General features: G+C 40.3%; 1 protein-coding gene across 1 annotated transcript; it reads right to left on the reverse strand.

Moving 5' to 3' along the window:
• Positions 1 to 533: 533 nt before the first annotated feature.
• Positions 534 to 15,378, reverse strand: C1H1orf131 (chromosome 1 C1orf131 homolog). Its single transcript, XM_063307277.1, has 7 exons — positions 15,123 to 15,378; positions 12,674 to 13,017; positions 8,475 to 8,531; positions 6,102 to 6,197; positions 1,758 to 1,844; positions 1,480 to 1,532; positions 534 to 771 (listed from the first exon to the last, which is right to left on the reverse strand). Exons 1-7 carry the CDS (start codon positions 15,256 to 15,258, stop codon positions 645 to 647), a joined length of 900 nt encoding a protein of 299 aa, XP_063163347.1. The 5' UTR covers positions 15,259 to 15,378; the 3' UTR covers positions 534 to 644.
• Positions 15,379 to 15,393: the final 15 nt, after the last annotated feature.

The following is a 15,393-nucleotide window of genomic DNA, read 5'->3' on the forward strand; positions in this document are numbered from 1 at the left end:
TGTGCGCTCAGCTGTATGTCAAGAACATGTAAGCTTTTTCTAGTTCTCCTGGCCTGAAATGTTATAATCAAATAGAAATGTTGCCAGCATATTAAGATGTATGGAAGACTTCTTAAATGGGAAGAGGATTATTTGATCCTCTTCAACCAAATACTAAACACTAGATTTTTCCTCAGGGTTAATGCTGCAGGCAAAGTTTTAAAAATGGATCAAGAGTATCATAGAGGAATCCAAATTAAATCCTAAGAATAATACTGAAACTGCTATTTTCAGTAGAATATTCAGAGAGAGGAACTGTAGAAAATGTCATGAATTCAGGGCAATTAATCAGAATATTTCTCTGTCTACACACTAATTTCAGGGTAAAACTTTCTGATGAACTCTGCCCATATTCTTCAACATATATGTTGGTAACCTGTTCAGTGGTAATGCAACTGAGGTAACTTTTGCAAAATTTTGTTTTCAGATGTGTTTCTCATTATTGCACACTAATCAACAATACACTATTAAACTAAATTCAGATTACACATGGAATCTTTAAATGTGCTTTTATTTTTTTTAAAAAGTAACAATTAGATTTTTTTAAATAAAAAGGGTTATTTTGCTACAGAGTTTGTTCATCCCATTCTGTGTTCAACATAAGTTCATTTACTCAACTTGGAAGATTTGATCTTCCTTATGTCACAACTATGAAGAATCAAAGTTCCATTTTTAAATTTTCCCATCCGTCCTGTTGGCAGTATGTTCTGTTTTGTTGTCTTCTTGGATTTTCTGTTTTTTAAAGAGAAAACATGTATCTCTCTGTATGTGTATATATTTATATACGGACTGATTTTTTATTATGTGCCACCAAGTCAGTGTCGACTCTTAGTGACCACATGGATAGATTTTCTCCATGAATCCTGTGTTGATATGTAGGACTTCATGAAAAGCTAAAGCCAGAATCCAATGAACTATTTGGATTTTGTGCTCAAATGGCAGCTGTCTGCAACCAGTCTACTGTTCCAGGAAACAGGCATCTATCTATCTATCTATCTATCTATCTATCTATCTATCTATCTATCTATCTATCTATCTATCAAATTTGTCACCATCCATCTCCTCCCACCAGAGGGACTTTACCTGTCCCGCATGCAGTGCTAGGCACCAATGTGTGCAAGACTCTTCCTTCTCTCTGGCACTGCAGTAGGGAAGTCACAGCCATCTGCTTCCATTTTCAAACTAACAAAAGATCCCTATTATTTCTACAACTGAACCATTGTTTACATTTGCCAAAACTGTCACGTTCCATTCACCCACAACACTTGTTACTCTGTCCTTATACTTTCCACACAGAAATAAAGGAAAGGCTAAAGGCTTAATGCCAAAACTACAATATTGTTTAGCATTAGATGTGAAAAAACTTAATAAGCAAAAAAACATTTTAAAAAAATCAATTTATTACACCTTGTTTATATAAGATTGAAAATATTGGCTCACCTATCTTCATGCCCTCTTTTCTTTCTTCTCTTGAGAGAATCCGATTTATTTTCCTGTTAATGGACAGCAATAACAATATTTTAGTCAGTCATTTACCACATTTTGCATAAATCAAACATGCCTTCCACATGCAAGGGAGACTGGCTGAGTACTACAAATCTGTTGCTATAGTTGTCCTGTAGCTGAATGCATAGTCCAGGTCCCGCTAGAAACCATTATACTTGAGCTTTCCTACTGAATTTTACACTTTATTTTCATCTGAAATATTTCATACAAACCGCCATATTTTCTTTCTTCTTTGCTGCTTGTTTTTCTTTGATTTGCTCTTGAAGAATTTTGTAGTTCACATACTCCTTTTTCAGAGGCTGCAACAAGAGTTTAATAACTTGTTTCAGAAATTTTTGAAAAATACACCAACAAATGTAAAAAGAAAAGTTCATACTAATAGTACAGCCATGTACAAAGATGGTTCTTTAAATGCTAAAATATCTTAATTTGATTCTTTCAATAGAAATATGGTTAAAATAAGTCTTATCAATGATGTAGCTATGATCTTTGGGAATATGACCATTTCTGAATTGATTAGTGATTCAGGATCACTGTTCTGACTTCTTTCAATAGATGGGAGGCTTTGAGACAACATTTATATAGACACTGTTTTGACAGAAATGCAAATACCACCTTCCCTGTTTCTTAAGTCTTGATGTGAATGTATTACTGGCAATTCAAATTCATAGAAGCACAAAGCTGTATTATGTAAGATTTGTAAATATGTTCAGTACAAACAGAACATTTTCTAATTGTTATGCAACCACAACATGTTATGACTCACATTTACGTATTAAAAATCATATATACTGGTGGATAAGACAAGAATGCCAGGTGCCAATAGACGCAAAAAAACAGGTTTGACTTATATGCAGATGGGCTTATCTGCAAGTATATCTACATATGGTAATACTTTAAAAAAAAAAGTATTTTAAAGTACCATATTTCCCATATATACTTGTGGATAAGCCCATCTGTGGATAAGCCTACCCTCGAATTTTTAACCAAAAATACCATAAAAAATTTGGGTTGGCTTACCCACAGGTGGCACATTTTTCATGATACTTTGGTTAAAAATTAAAGGGTTGGCTTATCCATGGATGGGCTTATACTCAAGTATATTTGGTACTACTCATTTTAACTTCAGCAAAGGATCGTTACCTTGTTGTGGTGCTGGAGCTTGAGCACCTCAATGATGCCATGAGCTAAACCGTGAAGAGCCACCCAAGACGGGAAGGTCATGACAGAGAGGTCAGGCTAAATGCGATCCCTGCGGAAGGTAATGGCAACCCACCCCAGTATTCTTGCCGTGAAACCTCAATGGATCAGTACAACCAGAGATATGTCGGTATACCATCGGAAGATGAGACCCCCAGGTCGGAAGATGGTCAAAATGCTACTGGGGAGGAACAGAGGATGAGTCCAACTAGCCCAGATGCAGCTAGCTCAAAGCCGAAAGGACGGCTAGCAGCCAACGGTGCTGGTGGTGAACGGCGAATCCGATGTTCTAAGGATCAACACACCATTGGAACCTGGAATGTAAGATCTATGAGCCAGGGCAAATTGGATGTGGTTATTGGTGAGATGTCAAGATTAAAGATAGACATTTTGGGCATCAGTGAACTGAAATGGACTGGAATGGGCCAGTTCACATCAGATGACCACCAGATCTACTACTGTGGACAAGAGGACCACAGAAGAAATGGAGTAGCCTTCATAATTAATAGTAAAGTGGCTAAAGCAGTGCTTGGATACAATCCAAAAAACGATAGAATGATCTCAATTTGAATTCAGGGCAAGCCATCTAACATCACAGTGATCCAAATATACGCCCCAACCACAGATGCTGAAGAAGCTGAAGTAGAGCAGTTCTATGAGGATCTGCAGCACCTACTGGACAACACACCTAAAAGAGATGTTATTTTCATCACGGGAGACTGGAATGCTAAGGTAGGCAGTCAAATGACACCTGGAATTACAGGTAAGCATGGCCTGGGAGAACAAAATGAAGCAGGACATAGGCTGATAGAATTTTGCCAAGACAACTCACTCTGCATAACAAACATTCTCTTCCAACAACCTAAGAGACGGCTTTATACATGGACTTCACCAGATGGACAACACCGAAATCAGATTGACTACATCCTTTGCAGCCAAAGTTGGCGGACATCTATACAATCGGTAAAAACAAGACCTGGAGCTGACTGTAGTTCAGATCACGAACTTCTTCTTGCACAATTTAGGATCAGACTAAAGAGATTAGGGAAGACCCGCAGATCAGCTAGATATGAGCTCACTAATATCCCTAAGGAATATGCAGTGGAGGTGAAGAATAGATTTAAGGGACTGGACTTAGTAGATAGGGTCCTGGAAGAACTCTGGACAGAAATTTGCAACATTGTTCAGGAGGCGGCAACAAAATACATCCCAAAGAAAGAGAAAACCAAGAAAGTGTCTGCTGAGACACTAGAAGTAGCCCAAGAAAGAAGGAAGCAAAAGGCAACAGTGATAGGGGGAAATATGCCCAATTAAATGCAAAATTCCAGAGGTTAGCCAGAAGTAATAAGGAATTATTTTTAAACAAGCAATGCACAGAAGTGGAAGAAGACAATAGAATAGGAAGGACAAGAGACCTCTTCCAGAAAATTAGAAACATTGGAGGTAAATTCCAGGCAAAAATGGGTATGATCAAAAACAAAGATGGCAAGGACCTAACAGAAGAAGAAGAGATCAAGAAAAGGTGGCAAGAATATACAGAAGACCTGTATAGGAAGGATAACAATATCGGGGATAGCTTTGACGGTGTGGTCAGTGAGCTAGAGCCAGACATCCTGAAGAATGAGGTTGAATGGGCCTTAAGAAGCATTGCTAATAACAAGGCAGCAGGAGATGACGGCATCCCAGCTGAACTGTTCAAAATCTTGCAAGATGATGCTGTCAAGGTAATGCATGCTATATGCCAGCAAATTTGGAAAACACATGGCCATCAGACTGGAAAAATCAACTTATATCCCCATACCAAAAAAGGGAAACACTAAAGAATGTTCAAACTATCAAACAGTGGCACTCATTTCACATGCCAGTAAGGTAATGCTCAACATCCTGCAAGGTAGACTTCAGCAATTCATGGAGCGAGAATTGCCAGATGTACAAGCTGGGTTTAGAAAAGGCAGAGGAACTAGGGACCAAATTGCCAATATCCGCTGGATAATGGAAAAAGCCAGGGAGTTTCAGAAAAACATCTATTTCTGTTTTATTGACTATTCTAAAGCCTTTGACTGTGTGGACCATAACAAATTGTGGCAAGTTCTTAGTGGTATGGGGATACCAAGTCATCTTGTATGCCTCCTGAAGAATCTGTATAACGACCAAGTAGCAACAGTAAGAACAGACCACGGAACAACAGACTGGTTTAAGATTGGAAAAGGAGTACGGCAGGGCTGTATCCTCTCACCCTACCTATTCAACTTGTACGCAGAACACATCATGCAACATGCTGGGCTTGAGGAATCCAAGGCTGGAGTTAAAATCTATGGAAGAAACATTAACAATCTCAGATATGCAGATGATACCACTTTGATGGCTGAAAGTGAAGAGGAACTGAGGAGCCTTATGATGAAGGTGAAAGAAGAAAGTGCAAAAGCTGGCTTGCAGCTAAACCACAAAAAAACCAAGATTATGGCAACCAGCTTGATTGATAAATGGCAAATAGAGTGAGAAAATGTAGAAGCAGTGAAAGACTTTGTATTTCTAGGTGCGAAGATTACTGCAGATGCTGACTGCAGCCAGGAAATCAGAAGACGCTTAATCCTTGGGAGAAGAGCAATGACAAATCTCGATAAAATAGTTAAGAGCAGAGACATCACACTGACAACAAAGGTCCGCATAGTTAAAGCAATGGTGTTCTCTGTAGTAACATATGGCTGCGAGAGCTGGACCATAAGGAAGGCTGAGCGAAGGAAGATAGATGCTTTTGAACTGTGGTGTTGGAGGAAAATTCTGAGAGTGCCTTGGACTGCAAGAAGATCAAACCAGTCCATCCTCCAGGAAATAAAGGCAGACTGCTCACTGGAGGGAATGATATTCAAGGCAAAACCGAAGTACTCTGGCCACATAATGAGAAGACAGGACAGCCTGGAGAAGATGCTGATGCTAGGGAGAGTGGAGGGCAAAAGGAAGAGGGGCTGACCAAGGGCAAGGTGGATGGATGATATTCTAGAGGTGATGGACTCGTCCCTGGGGGAGCCGGGGGTGTTGACGACCGACAGGAAGCTCTGGCATGGGCTGGTCCATGAAGTCACAAAGAGTCGGAAGTGACTAAACGAATAAACAACAAAACCCGTTTTAAAAATCTTAAAAGGGATTTAATATAGAAACTCTGGATTAAGAATGTTACATAGCTCACCGACAATTTACTTCCAAAATCTGCCGCCCCCCAACCCTGCCATGGGCCTGTGATTGGGCACACGTCCATTTGAGGAAAAGTAGCCAAAGGGTTTGGTAGACAGGAAAGCTTTAAGGATAAAGTGTCCTCTTTTGTTGATCACCTACTGACTGACAAGGAAGTGTCATACCTTTGCCCCCAACATGATAGCACGTTCTTGCTCCAAAACCCGCTGTTCCTTCTTTGTAAATCCTGTAATTCCAAGCCGGTGTACTTCCAAGCGGGCCTAAAGCATTGCAAAACAGTTAACTTTTTCTTTGGCCTTTTGTAATTCTGCTTTCCGACAAACATACAAGCTAAAGTTGTCATAGGTAATTCATCTCAAGAATAGCATAACACACCATGCCACCATGTTGTGCGAGCAAAAGCAATTTTCTGTACCTGTTTTCACAGACAATAAAAACTTGAGTCTCCAAATCAACATTCATCAGACTCAAATATAATGGCAAAATGTTATTTCACACTTCACTCTTGAACAACGGACAAACTGATACACTCTCGATATCTGGTGTAACCTGCATCATACAGGTAGTCCTTGTCATGAGTGAGGATGGCGAGCAGGGGGCTCCCATCCAGGCTGTAAAGCGCATGCGTAGTACTGAGGAATTAGGTAGCCATTCAAAGAGACACAGATCGGGCCCGCCTTAGCCTTTGGGGTTTATCTGTCTGGGTTTTTCCCACGCTTCTTCAGTTTGTTAGGATTTTCTGTTATGTAGCAGTAATAAAACACTAGAGACCTATTCCTTGTCTCAGCGTGGTTCCTGGCTGTTAGGACAGTCCTTGCTTAATGATCACAACTGGGACCAGAATTTTGGTTGCTAAGCTAAGCAGCCATTAAATGAATCTGACCCAATTTTACGACCTTTTTTGCAGCAGTTGTTAAGTGAATCATCATGGCCATTAAGCGAATCATGTGGTCATTAAGTGAATTACACAGTTCCCCATTGATTTTGCTTGCCAGAAGCCAGCTGGGAAGGTCAAAAATGGCCATCACGTGACCATGGGGCGCTGCAACTATCATAAATGCGAATCGGTTGCCAAGCGCCCAAATCATGATCATGTGACTGCAGCGATGCTGCAATGGTTGTAAGTGTGTGGACTGGTCATAAGTCGGTTTTTTCCGCACCATCATAAGTCTGCACCATCACTAACTGAATGGTTGTTAAGTGAGGACTACCTGTAATATAACAGATACCTTGAGAGATAGGACGAGGAGCTGTAGACTAGGCAACAGTCACATAACAGGCAGCTTAGCCCACAGAAAGGTACAGGTAGTCCTTGAGTTACAACCATTCATTCAGCGATGATGGTGCTGAATGAGGGGACTTACGACAGATCTTGAAGTTCCAGCCGTTGCAGCCCCCCTGAGGTCATGTGAACAAAATTCGGGTGCTTGGCAACCAGCTTGCACTTACAACCAGTTGCAGTGTCCTGCAGTCACATGATCACCATTTGTGACCTTGCCTGCTAGCTTCCCACAAACAAAATCAATGGGGGAGCTGGCAGGAAAGGTTGCAAGTCACTTGGGTAAGTCTCCCTCACCCACCCCGGCTTTTCTTTGCTTGTACGCACCACGCCCTCCTTTCCTCCTTTGCTCACATGCATACACCACACCCTCCTTCCCCCCTTCACTCACACGCACGCACCGTGCCCTCCCCCCCTTTTGCTCACACACCTGCACTGAGCCCTCCTTCCCCCCTTCTCCCAGATGCATGCAACCCGCACCCTCCTTCCCGGGCTTTTGGAGACCCTGCAATGGCCAGAACTTTGAGGACTGATCGTAAGTCCCTTTGTTCAGCATCAGTCCCTTCAGTAACTCGAGGACTATCTGTACCTTTATTGTAAGGTTACAGTAACAGAATCTTGCAAGTCTGAAAGTACATCTTTCCACCCTCGCCTTTACAGTTGAAGGAAACAGGGAGGGTCCATTCTGAGACATTTGCCACACCCACATCCCTTCTGCAGGCTCAGGTGCCTCTTACCTGACAGTTGCCTAATCTGTGGCTCCTCCTCCTGTTTCTCAAAGTCATTCTTATAGACCATTACAATTACACAATTACACAAATGATGTAAATTGTGTCAACTGCTTGAATTTGTCTTTAACACACATCCCGCCCCCCCAAACTGAGCTTTCATTGTTTATAAAGCAACGGCAATCATCACCTTAGCGAAAGCTCTGGGAGGTGATGATAGGCTGAATGGAAGGTCCTTCTACTATTGGGCACCCTGTTATTTGAAGCTCAGGAACTTTCTGTGTGATGGGTAGATATGGGTCGTCAAGGATCTGACAAAGTGTCCATAAGTGGATGGTTCTGGTTTCAGGCCTAAAAAATTGCAGACTTTCCTAACTAGGTGTGGAAAGTCTGCTTTATGGGGAAAAAAAAGCCTGGCAGGTTTGAGGCCCAGTTATTGATCTTTTTCCTCATTTAGGGATAATTCTACCTCCTCTCCATCTGACTCCATGCCACCTACAAACCTTTAAAACATCCATAAAAGAACTTACTTTTTCTAAGTTAAATTCTTGGGAGTCCATACATGTTTCTTCAGCAGCCATTTTTGCCTAGATACAATTAAAAATAAAAAATAGTATGTTTTGCTATTCAATAAGATTATTCAAATTATTTCCTACCAATGGCTTAAGCTACAACTTTATTACAGCAAGTTTTCTTATAACACTCTTAAAATAGAAAACCATATTATTTAAACAAACACAAGAATGCTACTATTATAGATATATTCCTGACAGTAAGCCTCACTGAATTCAATGGGACTTTTGAATATACACAATAGAGTTGCTGGGGATCTTAAAAAATTTAAATGGGGTATAGATAATGACTAGTTTTTAATAGTTCGCTTTATTGTTTTGTAGCTTTTGTAAGCTGCATTTTCCTAATGCAAAGTTGTAACACAAGTATATAAGAAACAGTTAGAATTTAAGCTTACAGAGCTTAAGAACTTAACCAGGAACATTAATAAAGCATGTAATATGCATTATTATATTGAACTGAAGAATTACATGCTCCTAAATTTGTAGAATCATGCCCTTTTAACACCTGCCACCTGGGAAAATAAATGTATTAACTGGGTCTGCTCAAAAATGAAGAAACTAGAATGTAATTGTATACCCACAAAAGCCTTGATTTTCCCCGTGAGAACTTACATATTGTGCAAATAGGGTTTAAAAGTGTGGGCCTAAAGGAAAATGAAGAGATTAACAACCCTGAAACAAATTTTGTTTTATTCTTATTACAAGAACCAGTTTGGTGTAGTGGTTAAGGCACTAGGCTAGAAACTGGGAGATTGTGAATTCCAATCTCACTTTAGGCACGAAGCCAGCCACTCTCTCTCAGCCCTAGGAAGAAGGGAATAGCAAACCACTTTTGAAAAACCTTGCCAAGAAAACTGCAGGGACTTGTCCAGGCAGTTGCCAGGAGTCAGCACTGACTTGAAGATACCCCCACCCCCCAAAAAAGTCTTATTATAATTGGGGATTGTAGAACATGGTGAAAAATAAACTATCACTGAATGTGGGAGAATAGCATTACCCATATCAAAGTCTTTGTGCAATGCTCAATTCAGGTGATAGCTCTTCAGTCAGTCTTGCCCCTACCCAAAGGAAATCTCAAGTATGCTAATAGTTGGTACAGACCCAGCCTGTACTAAATCTGATCAGAAAAGAGAGAACTTGTTTAGCAACAAGGATGTAACACCACGTAGGATGAGATCATAGATGCTACCCAGTTTACATGTAGCAATCAGGTATTAGCATTTTAAGCATTAGTATTTCACCATTTTATCAGCATTAACAATAAAATATTCACTAGCATATCTTCATTTCCCCTCCTCAGGCACAGTGTGAAGAAACATTTCTTTTTGTTTCCAATTTCTTTTGGAAATTATTATTCAACCCAAGCCTTTAACCATAATTACTCTTAACTTTGGTCAATTCAAACATGGCAGTATCATACCACACAGGCTGGATCTAGAATAAACCCTCCTTAGAGAAAACTGCAGGAAAACGTCTAATATAGCAGGGCATTTCTGCTGGTAGAACAGAAGAGATGGAAGCATTCACCACTTTGTGCCTTCCTCTGAGACCAATTCCCTCTCCAGTACAGTGGGAGACGTGGAGCCAAAGAGAAAAATCTGTGAAATCTGTGAAAGATGGCTTCTTCATGAGGGAAGCATTTTGACGAACTGAGTTCTTTTTGTGGGAAGCTCCTACTGGAGCAATGAAAATGCATCCAACTTGGAATTGTTCTTTTTTAAAAAAAAACTAATTGTTTTAAAGACAAACTGCTGCTCTATGCTTGGACATAACAAGGTACCAGTGTAATGACATCGGCGCAATGTAGACTAGACTCCTCATGGTGCACCCTGGGCAATGTGACTTGTCACGGCTAAATAGTCTACACATCTGGCTGCTGGACCTCACAAGGATTTCCCAGCAAGAAAAAGCAACATGAACACCAAACTGCTATGCCATACGATTAAAAGAAAAAAAAGTACCAGTTCAACTAAAAAGGAAACAAAATCTTTCACCTTGCATAAAGATAAACCATGGTTTGCATCAGATCCCTTTCACATGCACCACTGAAACATATCTGCAACGTAGTTCAAAGCTCTTACTGAGAAATTGGGGTTTTCATTAGGTAACCTAGTGGGCAATTTCTGGTGTGCTACTGACATGGACTACACTATCTGCAATTCCTCCTTTCCCTTCTCCTTCCCTGTCATGCCTTTGTAAGCATGAGGGCAGGTTTGATCTGTCCCTTATTATAGTACAACCTGCTCTGGAAGCCTTTAAAGCTGAAGGCTGAGATACAAATAGAACTCTTCAAAAGGCACATTGTGATTGCTATCCTGTGCTTGCTTATGTAACATATATACCTACAGTATAAAAGGGTTTTATAACAATTGCTTTAAAAACACACTCCTTTTTGTTTTTGGAACCAGATAGGCAATAAATAAATACAATAAAAGTACCAGGAGTCTTACTAATAATAAAATGGCTCAGGCAGAGGGGATGCATCCCATCTTATGTTTATGCAAAATGTCATGTGCTGAAAACATTCTGAATCTGATTGCATCTGTTCCTAGATCAGAACAAAATACCGCCACATTGTGGAATTTCATCCTGAGCTCAGAACAACACAGGGTATTTTATATCATGCTGTTTCACGTGTTCTGAGTGTCTTATGGTGGCTTATTTGTGTCTAAGCCACACAGACTCAGTGTGTTAGGCAATAAAACAGGCAACGCTTTCAGCCTTGCTGCCATTAGCTATAGCACCGGAAGCAAGAGAAAGCTGGTGAATGAGGAAGAGTCAGTTAAGTGCATGTTCACAGATAGAGAATGATTATGGATTTTTATATATTTTAAAAAAAATTGCCTGTGCCCCAGAGGCTGATGATAAAACTCCTATATAAATTAATTAAAGTCATTTGGCTTTTGCTTAATTCTTTTGAAATACTGGTATTTGGTAACAACAGCAATCATGGAATTTTACTGAACTACCTGTTTATGAGTCAGTCCCAAACTAGTTTCTTAACAGGTGGGTCCCATGTTGCAGTTCTAGATTTAAAATAGATATGGGACAGAATAGGCTAGGAACAGTGACAAATTAAGCAGAACCAAACTATCCTGAACCCTTTATAATTCTCATCATCTCCTGTCAGCAAGGTTTTGAAAGATTGTTCAAACAGAAAAATTCTTGTCAATTGATTAGATTTGGCACCGAACCACAAAAGCCAGGAGAGAGATCATCAGATATATGTGCAGTATACACATATAGAGAAATAATGTAATAGAAGAGTGTTACAAAATTCCAAGTAATTTTATTTCAGTTTTCCACAACTGCTATTATCCATGGAAGTCCAGTAAGCTCCACTGAGTGGTCTGGTTTGAACCAATTTTACCTTGGCTTAAGAAGCTGAAATATGAGTTCTAGCTTTGTCCACCTAGGCATCTTATTTGCACGCATAAGCTAATCATACTTTCCGACTTTGTCTGATATGTAAAGTTATGACTAGTAACTTAGCTTTTTCTAAAGAAAATAATTTAGGGCTACCAGATCTAGACTGAAAAAAATTCATTCAATCTAGAGATGGTAGCAAAAAGATACATAAACATCTACATTTTTTGTTACTGTCTGGGTGGTCATGTGGACTTCCTCAGACCAGATTGGGTAGCACAATTCAAAGCTGACTTAACTTATGGACCCGTTTTGAAGCTGGTACAGCATCTCAAGCTCAAATAAAATAGGAAGCTATGAATTAATCAGAAATATCCTGATGCGACTATTCATCCTGCAAAAAGAAGAGTAAAGGGGCTGTGTGTTATAAAATGCTTATTCACATCTTAGTTTTCAATTAAACCACGGTATAATTTTAATGCTGAATGCATTAGATTCGTAGTCATACGCGTCATCCATTCATTTATGAATATTGTGTCATGAAAGATTCCAATATAATAAAACAGGCTTGTAAATGATCATTCACTTAGCCAGCTAACTGCTCCTAGATGACCTGAGTAAATTCATTAAATGAAGAGACCTTTATTTCTCTCTGGTTAACTGGTGACAATGTAGACAGGCAGACCAGCAACACTTTCAAGGTGATTTGCAATTATTTTTGAGAAATCCCTTTTAGAAACTGAATGTCCTGCTTCTAAACATGAGGGAATTAAATATGAATGCCTTACCTTTGTGTCATCACCTCCAGGGATTTCAACTTTAGCTTTCTTCTTTCTGTGTCGACCATGAAATTTCACAACTTCAATCTGTGTTGCCTTTTCTTCTTGGCCACTTTTAAATGGGAGAGGATCAGGGGAACTGGATCCTGAGACACACTTTTTCTGACTAACACCTGCCAGTTCCTCTTTCAGATTGTCAAAGAAGCTGGACACACTTTTCCTCTTGCCTGAAGAAGGTATACCATGTTCAGGATTAACAAGTGATACAGTAGGGTTGACTGCTGTTGCTGTTATCCATTGAGAGTGTCTTTTCTTGTTCCTTTTCTTTTTGCATTCATCTGGTGATGATTCACCTATCGTTTAAAAGCAAACATGTTTATCTCCTTGTTCAACTCAACCCAGAAGGATCTAAATACCCTATTTTTTTGGATATTTAAATTATACTGAATTTTTACTTTTAACAAACAAAGCATCTCCCGCTTAAGTGGGTAGCAATGTACTCATTTTATCTTATGCTCAAACCTGGATAGCTTCAGAATTCAATGTTCATGTTCACAAACTGCAGGTTTTTTTTTTTAATCCATTCAGTCATGTTCGATTCTCAGAGACTGCCTGGACATGTCCCTGCAGTTTTCTTGGCAAGGTTTTTCAGAAGTGAGTTGCCATTGCCTCCTTCCTAGGGCCGAGAGAAGGTGACTGGCTCAAGGTTACCCAGCTGGCTTCGTGCCTAAGGCGGGACTAGAACTCACAGTCTCTCGGTTTCTAGCCTGATGCCTTAACCAAACTGGCTCTCAATTGCAATATTAAGTGCCACCAATATGGTCTCAACTGTTAGCAACCACACAGATAAGATTTTCTCCAGGATGATCTGACCTCAGTTTGACCTTTTAGTTCTCTCAATGGTTCATTCTTTGCTGTTGTAATCAAGTCCATTCACCTTGCTGCTTGTCTGCCTCTTTTTCCTCTTTCTTTCCACTTTTCCCAGCATTACAGACTTCTCAAGGGAGCTGAGTCTTCACATAATGTGCCCAAAGTATTATAGTTTGAGCCTTGTCATTTGTACCTCAAGTAAGAACTTGGGATTGACATGTTCTATGAACTATTTGTTTGTTTTCTTGGCTATTTTTGGTGCTTTCAAAAGTCTTTTCCAACACAATTTTTCACAAATCACACTAAGCCATTTTGTTTTACTTTTAAATATACTTACTATATGCTGCTGTATGTTGTTAGAAAATTCTTCATTCTGGTAAGAATTTCAAAAAGTTATCTACTGGAAACAATTTGGCAGACTAACCTGGGTAGCACAGGTGATAAGATTCTACTTTTATACAGAAAGTTTTCACAAGTATTATCATGGTTGTTATCTATACTCATGTTTACATTTTACACATATGTATGAACTCATGAATATATGAATCACAGCAGTTGCCAGCATCTTGCTGTCCTTGGCTGAACTTGAAAAAGCTAAGCAGACTTGGACCTGGTTACTACTTGGATTGAGAGACCACCAGGAAATTTCTAGGCTAAACTAAAAGGCATACTAGAAGAAGGCAATGGAAAGGCACTTCTGTATTGTTGCCATGAAAGCAGCAGCATTTTTCTGTACTCACTAGGAACTGAACTCAACCAGCAAGAGACCTTTTCCTTTTATATATATTCAGATATGTATAAATCCATATTTATTATATTAATTGTATTTAAGTCTTAGCTAAATATGTTAACAGATGGTACTCTACAGTTTGACATTTTAATTTGTTTAAAAGTATTTTAGAGCCTTGACTCTCTCGATCTGGGCACATGGAACACTGAAGAACACAGAACTTTCCATAAGAACTTCAAAGGGATCTATACAGATCTAAATTCATAGAATACTCAGAATAATTCACCTACTGTATCTCATTATCCACACATCGCTGAGCACAGACAACACACCAAACATGAAAACAGAAACAGTATGATTGGCTTCTTCAAAAATAATTTGCAGGCGTGGAACTGCCAGGATTAGGGCCTTGGGGTAAGGACCGTAACAGGGTTTCTGTCAAGAATGAGTAAAAGATGGATCCCGTGGAACATCTGTTATCTTGTTGTTTGAAAGCCCTTTTAGTTTTATATGTCTAGTCAAGACTGGCTGGTTTCGATGGCCGGATAGTGGGCGTTTCGGATCGCTTCGCCTTGGCTTAAAGAACTAAAACTATTAATACAATTATAATACGTGAAGGCTTCCCAGTTCTTCAACATTCATCTCCAGCAGCTCCCCTTGTTTTCAGCATCCATTTTGTTGCAGCAGCCCTTTGCCCCGCAGAAATGTTGTTAACATTTGGAGCAGGAGGCGGCCAAGAATCCGGAACGGGAAAGAAACATGGGGAGCGGGGATGGCACGAGAAGAAGGGGGGAAAGCGACACCGAAACCCCTGGTCCCTAGCGAAGCTAGAATCGGAGAGGTGTGGCCCTCACCCACCGAAGTCATACAGGGAGCCGAGGACTGTGTCCAGCATCCGTTCTGCAAAAGCGGAGTCCTTCCTCTCGTCTGCATCTTCGGCCGGTGGGCTCTGCCCGCGCGCGCTTCCCACCATGCCGCGCCTCTCCTTGCCCATGCCCTTCCCTTCCCCAAAGGCGATCACCGTCCCTGGCAGGTTTGGCCCCGTGCGAGTACCATTGCGGCCAAGATGGCGGCGCCCGCCAGGCACTTCCGCCCTTCTCTCACGAGTGACAGATTGCCTCCTTCGGTC

The sequence above is a fragment of the Candoia aspera genome, chromosome 1, assembly GCF_035149785.1.
Source record: "Candoia aspera isolate rCanAsp1 chromosome 1, rCanAsp1.hap2, whole genome shotgun sequence".
Taxonomy (NCBI): Eukaryota; Metazoa; Chordata; class Lepidosauria; order Squamata; family Boidae; genus Candoia; species Candoia aspera.

Excerpts from the sequence above, each read along its gene's own strand:
- C1H1orf131 (XM_063307277.1), bottom strand. The coding sequence starts at position 15,258 with ATGGGCAAGGAGAGGCGCGGCATGGTGGGAAGCGCGCGCGGGCAGAGC. Across the intron at positions 13,018-15,122 it reads CGGCTCCCTGTATGACTTCG|GTGAATCATCACCAGATGAA; the intron begins GTGGGTGAGGGC and ends TTTAAACGATAG. Across the intron at positions 6,198-8,474 it reads AAGAATTTAACTTAGAAAAA|GCCCGCTTGGAAGTACACCG; the intron begins GTAAGTTCTTTT and ends GCAATGCTTTAG.